At 34.5% G+C, this 21,765-nt stretch overlaps 2 protein-coding genes and 1 long non-coding RNA gene across 14 annotated transcripts in view; 1 reads left to right on the top strand and 2 right to left on the bottom strand.

The window, feature by feature from the left end:
- Nucleotides 1–8,864, top strand: part of LOC105347138 (vitamin D3 receptor B) — a 48,580-nt gene extending 39,716 nt beyond the window's left edge. For all 12 annotated transcript variants that reach the window (XM_066077480.1, XM_034448472.2, XM_034448476.2 and 9 more), the window contains 3 exons: nucleotides 1,547–1,708; nucleotides 2,616–2,733; nucleotides 3,169–8,864. In XM_066077480.1, coding sequence (XP_065933552.1) covers nucleotides 1,547–1,708; nucleotides 2,616–2,733; nucleotides 3,169–4,403 — 1,515 coding nt within the window. In that variant the 3' untranslated portion in view covers nucleotides 4,404–8,864. The remainder of the gene's footprint in view (nucleotides 1–1,546; nucleotides 1,709–2,615; nucleotides 2,734–3,168) is intronic.
- A 2,226-nt stretch (nucleotides 8,865–11,090) lies between these two features.
- On the bottom strand, nucleotides 11,091–14,595 carry LOC136273196 (uncharacterized). Its single transcript, XR_010711411.1, has 2 exons — nucleotides 14,361–14,595; nucleotides 11,091–11,509 (listed from the first exon to the last, which is right to left on the bottom strand). It is a non-coding gene; the product is annotated as an uncharacterized lncRNA (long non-coding RNA).
- A 422-nt stretch (nucleotides 14,596–15,017) lies between these two features.
- Nucleotides 15,018–18,827, bottom strand: LOC105347140 (uncharacterized). The gene is made up of 8 exons (XM_034446209.2): nucleotides 18,689–18,827; nucleotides 18,169–18,259; nucleotides 17,153–17,265; nucleotides 16,897–17,070; nucleotides 16,700–16,790; nucleotides 16,486–16,607; nucleotides 16,217–16,372; nucleotides 15,018–16,000 (listed from the first exon to the last, which is right to left on the bottom strand). Exons 1-8 carry the CDS (start codon nucleotides 18,801–18,803, stop codon nucleotides 15,018–15,020), a joined length of 1,845 nt encoding a protein of 614 aa, XP_034302100.2. The 5' UTR covers nucleotides 18,804–18,827.
- Between the last annotated feature and the right edge of the window lie 2,938 nt (nucleotides 18,828–21,765).

Genomic DNA, 21,765 nt, shown 5'->3' with positions numbered 1-21,765 from the left:
ACATTCTTCTCTCTTTGGACATTTTTTCATTGAACTCTATGGAAAAGGTCAGTTTAAGAGCTGATGTTATATTGACACAAGTTAATACATAATATCAAATTAAGCCTGTAGGAAGGAAAACTGCTTAATCAGGAAATAAATTAATGTCCTCAATAAGATGTCCTTAAGATTTGTAGCAAAATTTTCTAATTTGTAGTTTCCTAATTTGAGATTATCTTACGTCATTATTTGATCATCACCTAATCATTCCTATTACATTAAGTTAGATTGTAACATAAAAACAGGAGAAAGTTGGCTTTGTGGCTGGTAAAGGCTAAATAATCAGGCAGTTTTGGTGTTCTTATTGCAATTTATATTGATTTTCCACTAATTGGGACACGTTCAAGCAGTGAAAGGGGCAGCATTTTTAGTTGTATCAAAATAATGAATGTCTCTACAGTGCTGGAGGACATTCCAAACAGTTGGAATGGCATGGGAAATGTTCAGTTAGATGTAGGTTAATGTGATTTAGATTGCTACTGCCTGATCAAATGGGGTTGTAAATGGTGTTGGAGGGCCATGATGATTAGCTAGGTATTGAATTTTTGCAATAATCACTAATATTTTAAGATTGGTTAAAGAATATTACGTGGGAATTTATTGTAGGTAAGAATGTACATTATTGCAAACTTAAGATGGAATCCAAAACCAAAGCATTAATTGAAAGTGTTATAGTGCAGTGATGACTGTATGAGCTAGCCAGGCATTCTCCTCTTTCTACCATGGCCAGAAATTCTAACTATTGATTAACAACCTTCCTGAGATGAAGTATAAGACTGGTAGTGAATGCACTGACAGACGTGTGTACTGAATGGATTATTGCAGAATCCAGGAATATAGGATTATTGCGGAGTCCAGGAATATAGGATTCCCTCACTTTCTGTCAGTCTGTTTTACATCCATATAAGTGCTGTATAAGTAGGTCCACCAGTAGATGAAACTGGTTTGAAGTTCAAGATTGGAAAAAAAATTAATATTCATGAAAAGTAAGAATCTTTCACGAACCTTTCATGAACAGTATAAATGATACTTTAAATTATGTATGCAGTATGGTTTTGTTAATACGGCACACAATTAGCTATTGGCTCAAACTATGGGTACTACTGCACATGTAAACTACAGTTACATCTAAGGGTTAGTTAAGTAAATTAACTGAAAATATTCTATGTCCAACATGTCCAACAAAGTATAAAACAAATTCCCTCTTTTAAGGAACAGGTAATGTCTCCATAGATGACCACAGAAAGAATGTGTGTCGTACAGCTGGCATTTGCAATTGTTCCTTGAACAATTTTTTTCATGAATTTCATTGTTCTGTAAATGAACAAAAACATATGTTTTTCAAAGTAAGACATTTTCTGTTTAATTGTAGGACCATAATTATTGTCTATTAATTTACATACACTCCTTGAAAATATGAAATTGAATGAAAGTGATTAGATAAATCTGCACATATGTTGGATAATGAAGCCATAGTACTCAGTCGTGTTTTTTTCTCCAATTGCAGGAATGTGACCAGAAGAGTCCTGATTCCTCAGCGGGGGCATCCATGACCTTCCAGAAGAAGGACAAGACATGTCTGGTCTGTGGGGACAAGGCGCTGGGCTACAACTTCAACGCTGTCTCCTGCGAGTCCTGCAAAGCATTTTTCCGCAGGAATGCACACAAGGTGAGAGATTTGCTTGCAACAACACTTTTGATCTTATTCAATAAATGATTCAATCCTGTGTAACAAGAATAAAACCTGTGAAATTTTTTATACCCTTTCGTGTGATTATTTACGTAGCTGATTATTTTTGTGAGAAGAAATAGGTCAAATAGTATAAAGGCTTATTCTCACATGATAAAATATAAATCCTAAATTAATAAGGCTTAGTACAAAAAGGGCATAAAGTGTAGTACAAAAAGAGCATTGCTTGTATGACAAAGGGAAGGTCATTCATCATTCTTTGTAAAACTGAAGTTCTAAAGTTAGAAATCTACATAACATTTAACTGATTAGTCAGGGCATTTTATTATATGATTTCACAGATTTTATTTATTCATGTAAAAAATGATATGTTTTTTTTTAAAACTAGTGTATTGTTAATTTAAGATGAGAAGGACATGAATCATGTGACAAATCTTGGGTGTCTCAATAGTTCAGGGTCAGCCCTGACTGAGGCCACATTATATACAGGGACCAAGACAGTGCTTGAGACAAACATTGAAACATGGGCTAAACAGCAGGCATAAGATCTTTACACTCTATTTTTCTTGTTCATTTTTTTTTTACAAGATATATTAATTTTCCGTTGAAGACACCTGATATGACATGACAGATTGTATTTGATGCATTGTTAATAAAGCAGTCTTTGTAGCAAGTTAGATTACCCAGATCTTATCTTATCTATCAAATAGTGTGCTTTTAGAAAATAAAATTGCACTTTTGAAGTCTCAGCTTCAAATCATCCTCCTCTTCAGACATTGTCTTTAGGTATATGGTGTCAGATATTGTCTCTAGGTATGTGGTGTCAGATATTGTCTCTAGGTAGGTGGTGTCAGACATTGTCTCTAGGTATGTGGTAAACTTTCAGGTGATTCGTGGGCGATGTGAGGGCAGATGTGACATCACAGTTGAATCCAGGTCCTTCTGCAAGAAATGCCGCTTGGCCAAGTGCTTTACTGTGGGCATGAGAAAAGACATGATATTAAGTAAGTATTAGACTTGTGTATATTCCAATGTACTCTCTCTTTTTATCATTGAAATAAACTAATAAATTGTACTAAGATATGAACTGTTTAGCAAAATTTAAATCTCCATCTTGTTGTTTACTCTTGTATGTCACAGGTTGTCGAGAACCCTTATACAAAAACAAATTTTGTTACACAATTTGATCCACTTTTTTTAATTTTTAATTTTTTGTTAAGAAAGGCAAATTTATCAAATTATGTTTACGGAGGTGACTTTGTACTCCCTGAATTATGGTTAAAGTGAACAATTTTCAAGAGTTTCTGGAGATCCACTGCAGTCAAGTTTTGCTGTGTTCTTGGATCTAACATTCTCAGTCAAACATGTTTATGAAGTAAATGTTAGTTTGTTTGATAGCGGCAATTGATTTCTTTATGTTATTTATCTCTTTTTCTAAGATGATGAGCAGAAACAAGTAAGAAAGCAGAAAATCATTATAAACAAATTACGTAAACATGGGCAGCTTCCACCGGAAGACACTTACGCTGCCTCAAGACAAGACGTCAATGATTCCTTGCAGGATAGCATTCGTTCACAGAATCTCCATAACCTGCGAATGTCCTTTCCAAACTTATCAGACAAAGAACTTGATGTTCTTATGAAAATGAAGGTGGAACAATACCCAGAGGGAAAAGATTCTTCGTCAGAGCTCAAATATCCAAGTTGGAGTGAATCCCAGGGAATCGTGGCAGACATCTTGGCTAACTTACCGGAGATTGACCAGTGTATACTCAATGAGTTGAGGATTGCACATGAACAGAGTTCCTTTCTGGCCAACACAACAACTTCCATAAAAGCTCCACCCACAAATGCTACAGAGTTTGTGAACTTAGCTGAAGGTTTTGTGAGGAGAATTATCAAGGTGGCAAAAAACATTGAATTCTTTAAAATGATCTGTAAAGAAGACCAGATAGCTCTCTTGAAGGGTTCTGTTGTGGAGATTATGATGTTGAGATCGGCGATAAACTACAACGTTGAGACGGAGTCATGGAGCTTCAGCACCATGAAGTGTTTGTCCAAACCTCCAGGCCCCTCAACAAGTTCTGAATCAGGGTCTGGGCAATCCCATCCAGGGCAATTGTCCCAGACAGATCTAACAAATCGACCTTTTTCTAAAGGAATGGAAGCATTTAGTGGGGCTGGTCAGATGGGGGGACTTCCCAATGAAGAGGAAATGAAAAGACTGAGAGAAATGATGAGTTCTCGCATCAAAGCACAGGAAGGAGTGAAAAGTGAAGTAGGGGCTGTCAGCGCCAGTATTCTCAAAGCTGGAGGCTCAGAAACTTACAACATGTTCTTGACTTATTCCAAGTTCATCAAGTCTCTAATGCGGACAATTCATGGAGATTTGTTGGCACTGAAGCTTCTGATCATGTTGTCTCTGTTCTCGGCGGACAGGCAGGGTGTTCTAGAACATGACAAGATTCAGCAGATACAAGAGTGTTATGCTGGAATCCTACAAAAATACGTAGAGAGAAGATTTCCGGAGGATAAAATCATGTTTGCCAAAATTGTTATGAAACTGACTGATCTTCGAAATATTAACGAAGTGCATACAAAAATGTTGCTCAAAATGAAGGTGGACAGTATAGAACCTTTGTTGATAGAGATATTCGATTTGCCAAACGAGTGACCATGACCTGCCAAGCTTAGCACCCATCGCATCATTGTTATTCATCGTCACAAGTCTGCTTTTTCGTCACATTGATGATTCGTAGTATCCATGTCGGACCATCGAAGGTCAAGTAATGAGATTAATGCCACCACTGCCGTCAATGATTTGTACTGCAATGGTACGGAACAGAAACATATCTATTTCAGGCTTGGTTAGTGTCTGGTACTGAAATACTCAGTTTAGTGTATCAGTCGATCATGACATTTTTTGACAAGCATTATTTGTTTAATGTACAAGTTGCTCGTTTTGGTGTTTCCCATTCATCTTTCCCTTTTTGTTTTTAAAAGAGGTGTTTTCTTAAAACAAAATGATAAGAATTAAAGGAACATAGTAGTCCATTTTAAAAGTTACATGTTTAAAAAATAACTTTTACCAAAAATTAGAACGGGGTCTTATAAAAAAAATCCTGCAATGACTAAGTCGTCTGCATGAGAAATGATAATCTGCCTTGATAATAGCTATTACAGTAAGAGAGAAGATGCAACTTAGTTCTCATTTATTCATATTTTGAGTTTTCTCTGAAGGGGGTCACAACTTTTCAACAAGCCCCTGTGTTGTAAACCTGAAAAATTAAGCTTGTAGAAAGTTTAAAAGGTCATTTATTGTCCAAAAAGGAAACATTGAATGTGTGTAAATATGTTGTGAGTATTTGAAACCTTTTATTCAAACAAGCATTTTTGAATTCCTGTTTGCTGTATAAACAGTATGGAAGTTTTGTTAATTTTTCTTCTGAATAGGGAGCAAAACTAAGAAGGTGGGTAAATTGATCGAACAAAAGAAGTCTTCTAGAGGTCAAATTCTACAAGTAGTCTTGTTGAGGCATTTTCCAAACTCTTTACAAAAATGATATTTTTTTTCCTATTCATTTTTTATTCAATTTGAAGTCAGAGTCGGTGCTTGAGATGAGACGTAGCACTGACTGTTTAAAGCAATGAACTCAAGCTGTCCTTATGTTTATGATCTAAATCAACAATTCTTGGTATATCCCCGGGGTGGTCACAAGAGTCCAAGTCATGTGATGCAACTGCTCATATTCATGCATGATGTTACTGTTATAACTCAAAGCTGTGTGTGAGATATAAAATAAAATAGGTTCATCAAGCTGTGTGCTAGATATTTCTAAAAAAAAATACTGTAAACGTATTACATTTGGCTGTGTATTCTTTTTTAGTGTGTTTGGTGGAATGCAGCTTCAGCTAATTCAAGTACATCTAAGCTAAATGCTTTTCATATATGTATTAGAATGAGCACATTCAGAAAAACGCCAATTCAAATCCACGCAAACTTGCTGAAAAATTATTTTCTGCCAAATATTGTACACGCCAAATAAAATGTGTTTACAGCATCCTTGAGTTGTGTATCAGATGCCAAATAAGATATGTTTACAGCATCGTTGAGTTGGGTATCAGATACAGGTATCTCAAAAATAGATATATCCTTGAGCTGTATGTGAGATAATCCTGAGAGTATTGTGCAAGATACTTTAAAACAGGTGCAGTGAGGTCTCTGTTTGAGCCCATGCTTTATATGTTACAACTGTGCTTCATTTCAGGAAGAAAGCCTTGGATTTTTTTTTTCCATTTTCCATTTCTTGTTGGCTCTTTTTGAATTGTATTGAAACGTTTGTGAATGTTGGTTATTGTATTGATTGGCTGTATGTTAAGCTTCTTCTCTTTCTGTGTTACAAGACTGTGTTAGGGTTTGTACATAACATTCATTCCAGCTTCCTTTGAAGAAGTGAGCTAAATGGCGACTAAGCATTACTTGTCAATATACTTTCCTTTTCTGCTTTTTATATTACTTTTTCAATATTTAATGTTTTGATTGTTAAATGATAAGGTGTTGATATTTCACTTTGTTAGTAGATTTTCTTTTAGCTAAACAAGTATTCGATATATTAATTGTTTCTTGTTAAGTCCTCTACCGGTGAATACTGACCAGAAATGTGTCTCCCTGTGCGATAAAAGCTTTACTATTTTACTATAGCTCTGACGCTGTCAGCTCTGACAATGTAATGAACATATCATGTGGTTTCTCTGTATATTTTTATAGATCATATGGCTTTTAAAAAAAACAAAACATCTGTTTTAATTGTGGAAAAATTATGATTTGTTCGAATATTTGAAATTAAGAAGTTGCACACATTTTGGGATTAATAGAATATTTATCGCATTCATATATTATTGAATTCTGCTTTGTAGGCACCCACACCTGATGAATTAATAGGTAATGGGTTTCTTACTTCATCAAAAGGAGGATATAATCACAAAATAAGCTCCCTATTGTTTATGTTTGAGACAGTGCTGTTGATTAGGCCTTTTTAACAGTTTTTTAGAAGATGGAGGTGAAAAGTTGCTGGAAAGAAAAATCAACATCTAGAAAGCTTCTCTAGATTTCCTGAAATTATTCTCAGATTTGATCAGTAAAGTATTAATGCAGGATTGACTATTATTTATTCTTTATGTAGCTCAGTTTGCCAAACTAAACCTTTGAATCTAAAACAATTACATCATCATTATATTGTACTTTCCAATAACCTTCATAGGACAATTTTAACAAACAGCAAGTCTTAATTAGTTTAGTGTAGGTACATATGTAAATTAGAGGGGACAATTGACAGATCTTTCTTGTTTTGCTTCGCCCTACATTTCCTTCCCCTAATTGAAACAGTGATTGAGAGGATAAGTTGTTTGCTGTTACATTGCCCTAGTGTTAGGACTGTCTGACCAGGCACAGCATAATATATCCATCACTGGTAAATCTCCTATATTTCTCTTCCCAATTAATTGTAAAAGTAACCTTTGTAGATCAGATGACAAATGTTTGACATCTCCAAAACTCAGGACCCATGGATTGGAAAGAGAGGGCATTTATATGTTGTCACATCCTTCTGTAGTGAACTACATTATCAAGCACAAGTCTGAATATAATCAGTTATCTCCGCTATCTCAGTAAAAATAAGGTTAGAAGTATCATAAAAATAAACTTCATTGAATTATAATTGTATGAAACTTCACTATAACACAACATGTGTAATAAGAATTCCTTCAAACTCAATAGAAATGGTAAACTCTGTTGCAAAGTGTAATATTCTGTAATCAATTTTGTTTGGTTGTTAAGGATTTGGCATTAAGGGAAAATGAAATCTTTGTTGAAGAATCTTGTCATTTAATATCCTGTTAAGTTCAATGAATTAATATTTAAGAAATATCACTCCATTGTCCATATTTGAAAGTTGCAGATGTATAAACATTTTGATTCTGCAGAATTTTGAATTTGGTAATATTTTTATATATTTCAAACAGAGTGAGATTTGAATTGCTGGTAAGCATATTTGAATGAAAATGTTTTTGCAACTTTAATCTTGCTCCATAATAAAAGGGACATGGTCATGATTTTGGTAAAATTTTATTATTCTATTTTCATTATTTGACATGCTTTAGAAATGCATTTATCATTATCAACCAAAATTTAAGAGTCAGTCATCAAGCTACCTGGTATAAGCAAGATACAGAGCTTACAACTCTTTTTCATGTATGCAAGGGTTGTGTCCTGTTTTTGTTTTATGTTGGTTCAATATACCAGTAAACGTTCTTTTTCAAGCTGATTTTTCTATCTTCTAATTCGTTTTGAGCATTAAGTAACAGTTCCTATTGTTCATCACATTAATTTTAGATCTAAAACTGGAGTTTTTACTTCAACATATTAAATGCAAACAAAACATGATGTACGCTTTGTTTACATAGCAAAGAATTGTATTGTATGTATCTCACTTATAACTCAATGATTGACACTCAAATTTTGGTTGACTATTACAAATGCGTTACTAAAAACATTGTAAACATTAAAACCGGAAATAATTTTCGACCGGAATTGTGACCATGCCCCTTTAAAGTAAACTGTTTTGTAAACTGAACTTCTTTGAACTTACATTTTTGTAGCCGGTCACTTGACTGATAAACAACTGTTCTTAGTGCTTAAGCACAGAACCTATTCAGTGACAAAACAAGTGTTCCTTATGCTGAAGTGCTGAATCTGTTCAACAGACAGAACTGTTCTAGTGCTGAACTACAGAAATTGTTCATGTGACAGAATTCTTCTTAGTGCTTCAGCACTGAACCTGTTCAAGCGACAGAACATATGTATTTAGTGCAGGGAGCAAGTTAATGAGACAAATCAGCTGTATTCAATGACCCAGACATGAGCTATTCTGTTTTGTGTATAAGTGCTCCAGCCATGAGCTACCCTGTTTAATGTATTTATTTGTTGTAACAGAAGGAGAGTCCAGGTCACTGAGAAGTGCTATATGCCAGTATTGATATTTCTTGTTACAATGTACATTGGTTCATGTTCGGCTTTGTAGTATGCCTTGGATTATGTGATATGTTATTTTACGTAATAAATTTTATCTATTCTGTCCATACCTGCTATTTTGTCATGTGTCAATTGAGGAATCTTGTACCTGGTATTCATACAGGTAGATTGGTGATTTCAAGTAACTTATGAAAAATATTAGAGAGTCTAGCCCTGGTCATTTCCAAAGTAAAGACAATCTTATAGCTTACTCGAAGAAAAGAAAAATCTTATCAAGTTTAGCAATACTCTTAGACCTGGTCATTTTGTTACTGTTCTTTTTTAAGAGCAATTTAATAAAGAGAACTGCACACTACGCATCGTGTTTGCACTTGTCAGTACTCTGATTAATATATGTATGGTAAACTTCCTGTTCAGCACCATCAGAACATTACCAGGAAAGAAGGTCAAAAGGCCCTGTCACTTCTCAAGATGTAAATGATATTGAGGCTTCTCCATTTTAGTTTTCATGATAATTAGTTTGATTTTTACTTTAATTTTCAACGATAGAAGTTTTAGGGACCATAAAGCAGCAATAATTTCTTAATCAATCAATCAATGTTAAAGTCTGTCTCAAGATATTTTTGCCGTACATTTTCTTAAATTGTTCTATGTTTATAAATACCTCTGGGTTCAAACGATGTTTATTCAATAATATGAAAAAATCCTAAGATTTCCCCTTTGCTTGTCAGGTTTCAATACACAGCTAAAAAAAAGTCTACGGGAATTTTGCATTGCATCAGCCATGAAATAGCCCGGATTATGAAGTTGAAAAATTGTGCGAGGTATTCCGAGTTACTTCCGAACAGAGAAAAGTTATAAACATTCCCCATTATAAATCTCCGTAAGAAAGAGGTTTTCGTTTCCGTGAGTTTTTAAGAGTGAAAAACGATAATGTGTCATTGAAGATATCTTGGAAATTTTCTCTTTCATCGATTTCAGTTGCACTTTTTCTCACAGGCAAATGTATTTTTTTTTAATTTTTATAAGAAATCGTCAAAATGCGTGGCATAAATATCTTGGGGACAGACTATATTCAAACAACTAGTCAACTAGTAAGTTGCCCCCTTCCCCCTCTGCCTCAATCAAAAAGTGTGAAATACACGTATTTTACAATACAAACGACAAAATACAGTAATTTGTTTAAGAATTAATCGTTTGTTTGAATATGCTGTAAGATGCAACAATTAAGCTTCATTTTTGAAAGCAGTTAGAATGGTCAATGACCAGACACATGTTTACAGGTATCCTTTATCCAATGCCAAAGGTATTGTTCACGTGTTGCAAACGTATATACACGTGTTTCAAACGTATGTACATGTATATCTGTTATGACACCATCTCGAGCTGGCCTCTGATACCTGGGTGGTATTCGCCGTGTGGATGAACTGTTGATATCTTGGCGAATTAAACAAGTACACGTATAATATTGGTTTCATAAATCCTGAAGGTACATTTATTTTGTATATTTTGCGGAGATCTATAACGGTTTGATAAACTTTTGATTAAGAATACATTGTATATAACTCTCTGAACAATTTGATTTAAAACGAAATAAAAACTAAAGTGTTTCCAGTTTATCTACTAAATACTATAAATAAAGTGTTATAGAATACAATACGGCTGAAAAAATGTTTTCCCAATCACCAGAGACATAAATAACATGTTATTTATGTCTCTGCAATCACACTGGGAAACAAGCAAATGTTTAGACCTTTAACAATTTTCTAAACTTTTTGCTCATTTGAGCCTGGAGTCTGCATTCAGCAGGTTGTTATCGATGTATTCCTCACCAGATAAGGCGTGTGTCTGATTTCGACTTCGATGAGGACAATATGGTTGAATAAAGAAAGCAGATTCCCGGAGATTTTACGCCCATAAAATGGGACCGATTTCAATCGCAGTCTGAGCGTGGCAACTCTTTATATTGAGGACTTGCACTAAACAATCATTATTGGCTCAACATAACGACTTTGTTCGTCGATTCTTTTTTCGTAAAAGCCAATTTAGATAATCCACTGGAACTGAAATGAATGCATTGGTGGCATGAAATCAGAATGTAGGCTACATTAGGTCCAAAGAAAGAGAGCAGCCGTCCCAGTTCTGTCGGACCTCTGACTCAGCTCCCCGACAGGGTTACGGTAAAACTTTATGATTTCTCTAGTCCAAGAATAGATGCGTATCACACCATAATTGCTTTCCTTCTATGATGACAACAAAGCAATATATATATGTATAGAGTTAAAGATTCAAGTATTGATTTGGACACCTAAAAACCATTGAACTCCAAACTGAATTGTAAACAATTTATTGATAATGAAATGAATGGATAATCCAAAAATTGAACTATTAATACGGCATGGTATTGATAATACACTAAAACAAATGCAAACAATTTCACGGCGCAAAGAAACGACCAGTTCACAGTTGTTCCAAGAAGGACAACTCTAATCACTTTCCATCCGTCAACATGGAAGCATGGTAATGCACGTGTATGTTATTGGCCCTGGCGTGTACCACGGGGACGGGGTAATTCTTGTCCCCGTTCTCACCGTCCCTCCCTTTCCTCCCCTCTCTTCTCTTCTGCCTCCGCCTCGTCACGCACAGCCCCAGGAGGATACAGCAGGAAATCATGGACAGGAAGATGAAGACCGTGCACACAGAAATGATGGCGATTATGTCCCGGGTGGGCACGAACTCGTCCAAGATGTCTGATAAAAGGCAATCAAAAAATGTACATTGCTGTGATAAACGCACACTTATCACAAGAATAAGGATTTAAACAATTCACAGCCGAGTTTAAAGTTTTTAAATATTATCATAGATTGGGTAAGGGGTTAGGAAGGACTCTGGGACTAATAATGAATTTTATTACCTAATCAAAGGGATTTTGTTGTTTTATTACAAATTAAATATTTGCATCTATTTTGAACTGCCGGTCAATAGACTGCGATCTATTTGACCGGCAAACCATTTCAGAACGCATGTATGTTAATGTTTCATCCTTTCGATAGTTCTCAGGAAATGTAAGCTGTTTTCTGTACTTGGTGAAACCAAATTCAATGTTATCCAAATGGTGTTTCAAATAGTGTCAACAGTTTTAAAGCCTCATATAAGGTAAATCTAATGGGTTGAAGACTCCCCCTTCTTTGTGTAAACTAATATTAATTTGAGATGTTGTTAAAGCATGCGGCAGGTTTTGTGCATGTAAACGATGAAAAAAAAACAACGTATATTGCATAATGGCTAGAAGACCATCTGTAATATGCAAATTAAAAACATTGAAAACTAAAAAAGGAATTAGGTAATAAAACATTTATTTAATGGGTTTGTTCCCGTTTTGCACACATTTGAAAATTATGTATCGAAAAAATGTGTGCGAAACGGGAATTTGATCAGGTGAGATAATTGCTTAATTGCTATAGTCTATATCACAGTTCCTGTGAGGCCAATCGACAATAAAATAAATTAAACATATCTACTCGCAACTGATATTTACATTTATTTTATGTTACAATATAAAATGCATAAAAGCACATTTACATAACAATTAACATTCATGCTCTTGAATTTTATTTCAAACATCAATTGGTCATAAATAATTTCATTATTTTATTTAAACAAAAAAGATTATTGCAAAAATGTTGGATATGTAATGCATTTCTTTAACTTACTGTCTATAAGAAGTATATGTTAAAAGTTTGAAGAGAAAATATATCTTAATATTCAATAATTGCTTTTGCTAACATAAATGGAGGAAATGTGTCTAGCAAAAACGCTGCAAAATATTTTTCATTTATGCTTTGGCGTGAATAATCGAAGAAAATAAACAAATTGTATGATGATATGATAAATAGGCAATTTTATATGCTTCAAAAGCTGTTATATATTTTCACAAAACCTATCAAATGTGGACCTAGTTCATGCATGTTCCACTTTCTGCAGATTAAAGTATATCGAATCAATATTAAAATTATTATTTTTGTAAGAATTATTTTTGCTTCATGTATTTAGCCACTGATTTGAAAAACCAGAAAGTGACCCGCAATATATACTTAAGCGGTGACATCATAAGAACTTATAATTAACGAATCAATATCAGAATAATCATTTTTGTCGGAAATGTTTGTGCTTCGTGTATTTAGCTTAGTACTAATCTGAAAAATCATAAAGTGACCCGCAATATACTAAAGCGGTGATGTCATAAGAACTACTGTCAAAGTCGCTACTTCAAAGATTGAAATATTTTTTTTTATAAAGATCTGTCTCCTTTCACAATATTCCTTCTGTTGATACCAATCAACCAATTATAAGCATGCGTTTTACATATTTTGCAACCAAATTGTAAAAAGAGACACGGAGTACCCCAACATCTTCACAACATCTTATCTTTGTAAAGATGGGCAGTGAGTGGAAATTTAAGACAAAAAATATCATTATCTTTATTTTATCAAATGAAAAAAAAAATGGTGATATTTATTAGTTATTTAATAGACCTAAAACACAACAAAATGTCTTTATTCTTCTTGTTTCATCATAAAGGCGCTGATAAAACACAGGTAAAAATCCAGGTAAAATCTTTGACCGAAAGCAGACTATAATTGCTATCACAACACACTTCACACCTATTGTTCTATACCCAATTATCAAATGTGTGCAAAACGGGAAAGGATACCCTTTTGGAAGCCGCCCGCCCGCCATTTACATCATTTCAATAACCGGATAATTCAGTTGGAAATCTGGTGAAAGATGATTACGTGTTGTCTTTCAGTTAGCAAGTTTTATATATAGTATGTCACAGGTTACCACTTCCATCACTTGTTGTGGATTTAATAAATACATATACATATCAGTGAAAAACGAGTACACGTATCCACGTAGACTCGATAGAGGGGGCGTTTCAAACAGATAACCTGGGCGATTTTTTTTTTAAATTCTACATGAATTCAGTTTGGACACAAATACTTAGGTAGGTACGATTATCGATATATAAAGCAAAATGTGGTTGAAGCAGATACTTGGGACAGACATAATAAGCGGCAGTTCATAAATTAAAACATGTCAGTGAAATTACCGTCTTGTGTTTCGTAAAATGGATTCTTAATGTCAATTAAGACGTTTACTTGTCAGTGAGTAATGTTCTCTGCCGAAATGACCCGGAAGATTTAAATGTCAGTAAGATGTTGGTAGCAAAGGATGTTTGGAAAGTTGTCGCTTTTTCAGTGAACAGTGTCACAGCGTGTTTTCTGTTAGAGTATACATTGCTCGAAATTAATTGTTAGAAGGCACCTGTTTATATATACAAATACCACGAGTTTAGTTTTTTAACGGTTAGAAAAATATAGAAATGGAAAGGACTTTCTGTCATTGGCGCAATCAAATTTGTAAATTAAGATATTAAATGACGTGACAGTTAATTCAGTATATTAGAGGAAGTCGGTGGTAGGATAAAACTAATCAGTGTTTGTTAATACAACATAAAGACTTCGGCCATCAGAATACATATACATGTATAACAATTTTCAGATTATCGTGATGGTTTATCGCATTTGTGACACGTACCCTTGACGTCAGGCAAATTTGATGACTGGTTGCTCTTTGAATTGATACCTGCAATAAAAAAAAACCCACATTGCGTACGTTTTGATTATGTATATGAGAAAAAAAAGAGACCCACAAGGCCCTGTACCATTGTCTGTTGATATGTCAGGGAGTCTCATGTTTGTATTTAAAGCTTTATTAGCGTTAGCGGGTTATGTACATTGTTTCTGCAGTGATCGCTACCTTCTTAACCCGCATGAACAATCAAAAAGAGTATTGTATTGTTTTTTTTTTACATCTATATTTTAACAACTTAATAAATAGGTTAAGTTAATAAATAAGTTAAATTAACTAAATTACTGTTAATGTACCTTAGTACGTTATATAAAAGAAACAGCCTAATCGTCACCTATGGGAATTTGAGTCTGACATCTTCATGATCTTTCTATTGTCTTGCCATCTTGTGTCATATGCATTAGACAAATCCACAACTCAAATTTTATAAGGTACAGAACAAAACTAGACCAAAATTTAACTCTTGCGAAGACGTCATTATCCATTATTATAAAATTACTGAATACCATGCAACCATTTTTGCCCATTTCTGTAGAGTAATGGGTAAAAATGGCTGTAAGTATATTGTTTTTAATTCTCGTGTAATAATGCATGATGACGTCTTCACAAGCTTAGTTTCAGCTGACCTGATTGAATTGTAGTGGAGGAGACACTCTCAGAGGAAATATGTTGCTGTGTCGTTCTAGACGTCAATGAAACACGTGACGAGCTTGAGCTGAGTACAGATGTCGAGACGCCATCTGGTGAGCTTGATGTCATTTCAACCGTGCTTCCGGTTCCTGTTGGAGCAATGTCTGATGATGATACATCAGATGATGGTGAGGATGACGATACATCAGATGATGTTATACAAGTCGTTGTGTCATTGCCGCCTACTGTTGATGACTGGGTGTCAGTGGACGAGACCTGTGGCGCCAATACCGGAATACTTGGCGACAGGATTGGGGCCTGTAGAGTCGGCGGATGAAGGGAGGAGGACCTAGTAGTTGTAGTCAAGGTGAGACTAGAAGGAGCAGACGTGATGATCTTACAGATGATGCTCTCTAGCGAATACTTGATTGTTTCAAGGTCGGTAAACGAGGTAGCCCGGAACACGTATTCTTCGTGGGATGCAATGGCGAACAACTCTGTCGGGTCTACGCCGGACTCTACGCCGACAGAGATTATGGTGATTCCAGCTTGTTTCACTTCTTCTGCCACGGCTCGCGTTGAAGAGGGTCGATTTGACGCACCATCTGTGAATACCAGAAGGACCCGTGTGGCGTGAGATCGCGCGCCATTTTCTTCGGTGAAACTATGCCACAGCGTGTGGTTAAGTCCCAGGTCTGTCAAAGTTCGCCCTCCACTGTAGGGTAATTGGTGTGTCGCGTTTATAACTTCCTCTTTTGTGGCATACTGATTCAAATTGAAGTGATTGGTGACGTTTGATTCGAAGGTTACCATTCCAACTTGAACGACATCCGGTCCGACGTTGAAGTCGTAAACCAGATCGCCGATGAAGGAGGTTAGGAAGACGAAGTTAGTTTCTCCCACACTTCCGGAAGAATCCAAAAGAAAAACAATGTCTGCCGTACTCTGAGTGCAATCTGAAATATTTTATATATGAAATCACAAAATGTCGGCCTTTATTAAGCATCACACTGAACAATTTTCGTGTATTTTATGTCATTTTTTTAATGCCGCAAACATTTAATTACCAGGTATCACAAAAAGATTTTTTCATCATTCGAAGATTTTTTCGCTCGGGCTTTTTGTAAGATCATAAATGGTTTATAAATGTCTTCATAATATATGAATACCACCTTTTTTAGAAGACGCAGTTGATTTGTATCGTATCAGGAAGCCATGTCTGTTCTCGGAGTCGTCACTACTGAAAGACACGACGAAGTCCCTGCCCCGAATATTCCCAAAACTGAAGTTGTTTTCTGAACACAGGTAATTTGTAGTGGATGTAGAACCTGTGGGAAATAGAAAATAGACAAAAAATTATATCAAAGGGGTAATATTATATAATTAGAATATAAAATGAATTAAATAACCTAAAACAATAACTAATATTGACCCTACTTGCCTTCATAAAAGCTTAAATAGTCGAACGTACATAATTCGTCATATTCAATATCTAAAAATAAAACCAAAATGTTGACGTCATATCCGGTCGAAGCTTTAATTTCCCACTCGCAATTTGCATTTCTGAAATGGTAAAGGAAACGCAAGTAAAACCATGCACGTATCTCATTTTATTTGATTTTTTATTGTGTATATTAAAAGACAAACGATCTTACGATTGGTAAAAATCTGGGAAATTAGGCGATGAAATATAACGAGCCGTGTCGTCTGCCAATAAAACTTGTCTTCCTTGGCAACCACCGTCAGCTAAAATAAGCCAAAACAAAGTTACCGTAAACGTCATGTGAACATAACATAATCTTAGCGTAAACTGATCCTATACGATTGCAATGCTTCCTTTATCCTTTCATACTTAGATCTGCCGCAGACAGGAACAGCAGGCGGAATCCTTGTTTCGTCGAGAAAGAAAACCTTGAAGTCTTGGACACGAAGACAACAACCAGTGAGGAACCGGTTAACGTCACAGGTCCGAAGGTCCGGCCCCTCCCACACACACTGTCACCATTTATAACATCCGTCTCGTTGTCTACCGAAACAAAATCAAGATTACGGCAATGTTTCTTGAATAAGAATAAATTATCAATGTACTGAATGTTGAAAAAGTTAACCTTTGTACAGCTTTATGTAGTCTCCTGAGAAACAGGGGACCTCACTGATCATTAAACTGAATACGAGGCTGCTGTTAGGCATCGGCTGAATTTCCCACCGACAGTTCAAACCCCTGCAAAGTTAATGTGCATACAATCAACTACAAATTATACTAAATACTTGACTTTGAAATGTTTGAAAATTAAATTTATGCTAAGAAACACATTCGATATCGGATGAGGTATTTATGGAATTTGGATTTACTAAATTTAAAGTAAACGTGAGACGCTAAGACCTTCAGGCGATAGGTGGCAATCGTCATTATAAAGGAATTTGTCTATCTGAATAATTAAAAAATAATTGAAAAAGATAGCCTTAATAAAACCTTATTTAATGACGTTTACAAGTTAAATCGATTCCTAGTTTAAATTTCTTCAGGGATAACCATTCCCTCGCATTTTTTAGGATAATTTTTTTTTTACAAATACTAAAATCTTTGCTGGATACATGCAATTATTCGAGTGCCAATGCGGCTTTTTCCACCGTCTTAGGTGCATTGTCTTAATAGTTCACACTCAAATGTTAAACCAATGGTTTCTGAGTTCATATTCTTGATATTGATGTTTTCAACGGTCAGGTCATTTATGATTTACCCTTCAAAACAATGTCCTAAGGGAAAAATATAATTTTCGTAAGAGAGCTAATTTTTCTCTAGGATACTCTTAAAGGTTCCTTTGGGAATTTGAGAGAGGTCAGGTCGTGTTGGCGATATCATGCAATGCATGGGCCACAAACTGCCTGAAAGTTGATTACAGAGCCGTTTCATTACTTTCGCGGATAACCTTGCGTTTTAAAGATGTTTGGTCAAACTTTGGTCCATGGAATAGAACATAGAGGACAGTTCATTTCTGAAATCTGTAAGTGTTGAAGCTGCATAAGATAATGCTAGAACTTATTTAATTTTCACTTGTTTAGCTGATAAACTAGCAATTAATTTATATAATATATAAAACATTTACTTATAATTAATTCTAACCCTTGATACATCCGATCATCGTCATATCCGGGGGAAGTGGCGTACTGAGGTTCACGCCCTGCTGTTAGCATCATTGTCTCTTCACACTGACCTATCAATATCAATGTAACATTGGTCATTTAATTGCTGAAAAAGAAAACCGAATGATTCATGCTCAGATTTACTAAAAATGGAAATACTAAAATAAAAGAAACCGCCTTTGCTGGTTCAGGGAATCTTTTGAACGTGGCAAGTGTGACATATGCCATCTTCTCAAAGTAAGAAAATATGTCTAAATGGATTCATATCAAGTCATACCAGCCTGAGTAGTATTAAAATCAACGGATAACAGAACAAATTTAGGATTTACATGCACATTTGCACTAACTTTATAGTTTTCTTTTTAAGAGTGTCACATGGTGCAGCTGAGAGATTTTAAAAAAGAAAATACGAAAATTAAATTGAAAAATCTGAAAATCACAATACATTTTATTAAATTTATTTTCAAGGGATCTTGACAATGTATGAAAAACTAACTTACCTTTAACAAAATTAAATAAAACAACAGTAAAATACCAGGAAAAAATGTTAACAGGAATTGGAAACATTTTTGAGTTCGAGTATACTTGTTGTTTCCAAACAGACGTTGAAACCATCTATACGGACGGACACTCCCTTGGCCGTCACAATGTTTTAGGGTAATTAGTCAAACCAGGGTCTGTCTGGGATACCTGCCCGGAAACCTGACACCGGCGCTGGACCCGGATCAGCGAGCGATCGCTCCTTACGAGGACCAAGGGTGGATTTATAACCCACGTGTTTAATGTGTCGAGAACAGAAATAACAGAGGATTTGTATGTTAATTGTCGGGGCGATGACCACTAGTGGACACGGCTTAATCTCACAGCCTCCTCAAGGATATCAATACTGGCGTTTTATTCGAGTGTAATCTAATTGTTCTCACAGAGATGAATTTAGAACTAGAGATATTTATTGGAATGAATGACTACAAAATTACTAAGTAGGTGTTTTTTTAACCCCAGAGTTTAACTTTATTTGAAGATATCAATTTCTTGTGAAACTACAATAAAACAAAGAGGAGGCGTCTTCTACACATACACTCATGCAAAGATTCATTGTAAGGTTTGGTTGAAAAAATTGTAGATGTCACGAAAATTCGCGAGGTTGATAGTTTAAGAAGTATTTTATTCATAATATACACGTAGTATATACAGTGAACATGGATTAAACGGCGGGCAAAATGCCTATATTAGTTCTTTTCAATAAAGATCATGGTTGTCGCAACGCACTGTAAAAATTACGCACTTTGAAATTTTGTTCAAAGATATTTGAAAAAAAAATATGTATTAATCATAGATTCTTGAATTGAATTTCTAATTTGTTTATAGTATGATGATTTGTTAACACTAGTAAATCTAATTTACCGTCTTTTAGAACGGGGATAGGGTCGGGAGTGGGGTTTAATCACAGATACAGGTCAATTACCAGTACATCATCTACTTGATTACAGGAAGAAGGTTCCCTAACCTTAAAGAACTAGGTACAGTTTCAATCATATTTTGCCCTGTTTTAGAGTGATTTTTAAAGATATCACAAGAAATTGAAATGTAACGTTTATTTACACAAGAATACCCATAAATTAAGAATCTATGTATAGTTACCCGATAAGACTTCCTTAAGTTTAATTGTGACATCATAAACAATACATAAAACTGAACAGAAGACACCAATTCCTTAGTAGTTTTTTGAATAGAAAAATATGTTCGGAGCTGTCGCCCACAATGAAACTCGCACTATAACTTTATCATGTGATATCACATAAAATATATTAATTTCGTTGTGGGCGACGGATGCAGACACATTTTCCTCTTCAAAAAACTATGAGAAAATGTGCCATTTTTCATCATTTTTGACCAAATCTTAGAAATATGCCAAAATGTTGAAGTCATAACTATTCATTGAAACAAGATAAGTGTTTAACCTGGTACTTCATATACACACATGTTCAAGATGGTACATGTGTATTTTTATGAGATTCAAACAACTTTTGAATTTTAGGGCAGCTATTGAAAGAAACTGTACCTTCTTCTTTGACTTTCAAAACGTATGATATTCAGCAACTTGGAGTAACCGTTTAAGATTGGTAAAATTGCACATTAAATACAGTGATAATGAAAAATCGAAATGGCCAACCAATGATTTCCCCAATGGTATGCTAAAGAATCTGCAAGAGTTTCAACATAAACCTTCTTTTTAAGTTCTAATTTTAATTCAGATTTAATTATTATAAACCAAGGGTGTGGTTTCTTTTTCTCGCTCTGATCTTCTAAAAGATCGCAATGTTTTTGTTGAACATAACTAACGTATTTTTGGTTTTTTTGTTGATAAGCATATACAATTGAAGCCAGCTGAGTTCTGTTATACATACCAGATAAGAAGTAAATGTGTTGCATACAAAAAAAGGGAAAATGCAATTGCTTAGCGATACAGTTTATGTCGTATTTGAATAATTCAAATCTGCCGAGTTGTTCTTTATGTGTAAATTGTGGAACTACGTAAGCTTATGAGAAAATAAAAAATTCTTATCGAGAAACTGTTTATCAAGTTAGCTGAGAATGCATGGGGTTCTTATTTAAACATATCCTACTGAGCTAAACAAGGTTTAAACAATCATTGATTGTATATATATAAAAGTGTCAGTTATTTCGACTAAATATATTAATATATCGTTAATCAACGTTAATATATCGACGATATCAACGCAACGCATTTTGAAACAAAAAATTTCAAAGTGCATTTTAACACAGGGTACAGATATAACAATTATATATATATATATATATATAATATATACTGGTAGTTTTACACAGACCTTTTAAGGTAATCTTTAATGACAGAATATAAGAGTGTGGAATGAAAATGAAATGACAAATGACAATCAGTTATATTTAGAAATCAATACGAGAAGAAAGTGAAAAAAAATGAAGCAAAACAAAGCAAATCAAAGAAAAAATATGCAAAAAAAAGAAAAAAAGAAAAAAAAATATGCAATAAGAAAACAAAACAAAACAAAACACGAAAAACCTCCCCACCCCCACCCCACCCCTTAAAAAATAAAAGGCTTAGCAATATTGTGTAAATCTACGATTAAGTAACATACAAACACATATTGTTACATAATTCAATTGTATATTGTGAATTTTTTTGTGCTTTTTAAATAAACTGATAAATTTGGTCACGGATGATGATTAAATTATATAACCCAAGTCGAAACGACTTTCAAAATATTTTAAAATGTTGTTTTCAATGTTTTAATTTTACATAACTAGAACTCTACTTTTCCTTGTGTAAACAATAAGAGTTTCCTTCACTTTTAATTTAAAAAAGATGTTCTGATGTTCATCGCATTCTGCAAATGTATAACCATTTTCTATCTGTAAATGCCTGTACAAAGATTACGGATGTGATAATTAGATAGTGCTTCAACCATCTTATTGATAATGGCGATGAGAATCCATGGGATGTAGACTTATTAAAAAATATTACGTGAGTTAACACCGCAAAATCTAAATTGTATTTTGTACCTTGTAAAATGTA

This window comes from Magallana gigas, chromosome 2, assembly GCF_963853765.1.
Source record: "Magallana gigas chromosome 2, xbMagGiga1.1, whole genome shotgun sequence".
NCBI lineage: Eukaryota > Metazoa > Mollusca > Bivalvia > Ostreida > Ostreidae > Magallana > Magallana gigas.
The sequence above is the reverse complement of the archived record's forward strand: the minus strand, read 5'-3'. Positions and strand labels throughout refer to the sequence as shown.

What these genes read in the sequence shown, in the direction of transcription:
- LOC105347140 (XM_034446209.2), bottom strand. Translation starts at nt 18,803, where the DNA reads ATGGTTTCAACGTCTGTTTGGAAACAACAAGTATACTCGAACTCAAAA. An exon ending in TTTATTTAATTTTGTTAAAG is followed by an intron (nt 18,260 to 18,688) that starts GTAAGTTAGTTT and finishes TGATATTGATAG; the next exon opens with GTCAGTGTGAAGAGACAATG. An exon ending in CTACATAAAGCTGTACAAAG is followed by an intron (nt 17,071 to 17,152) that starts GTTAACTTTTTC and finishes TTGTTTCGGTAG; the next exon opens with ACAACGAGACGGATGTTATA.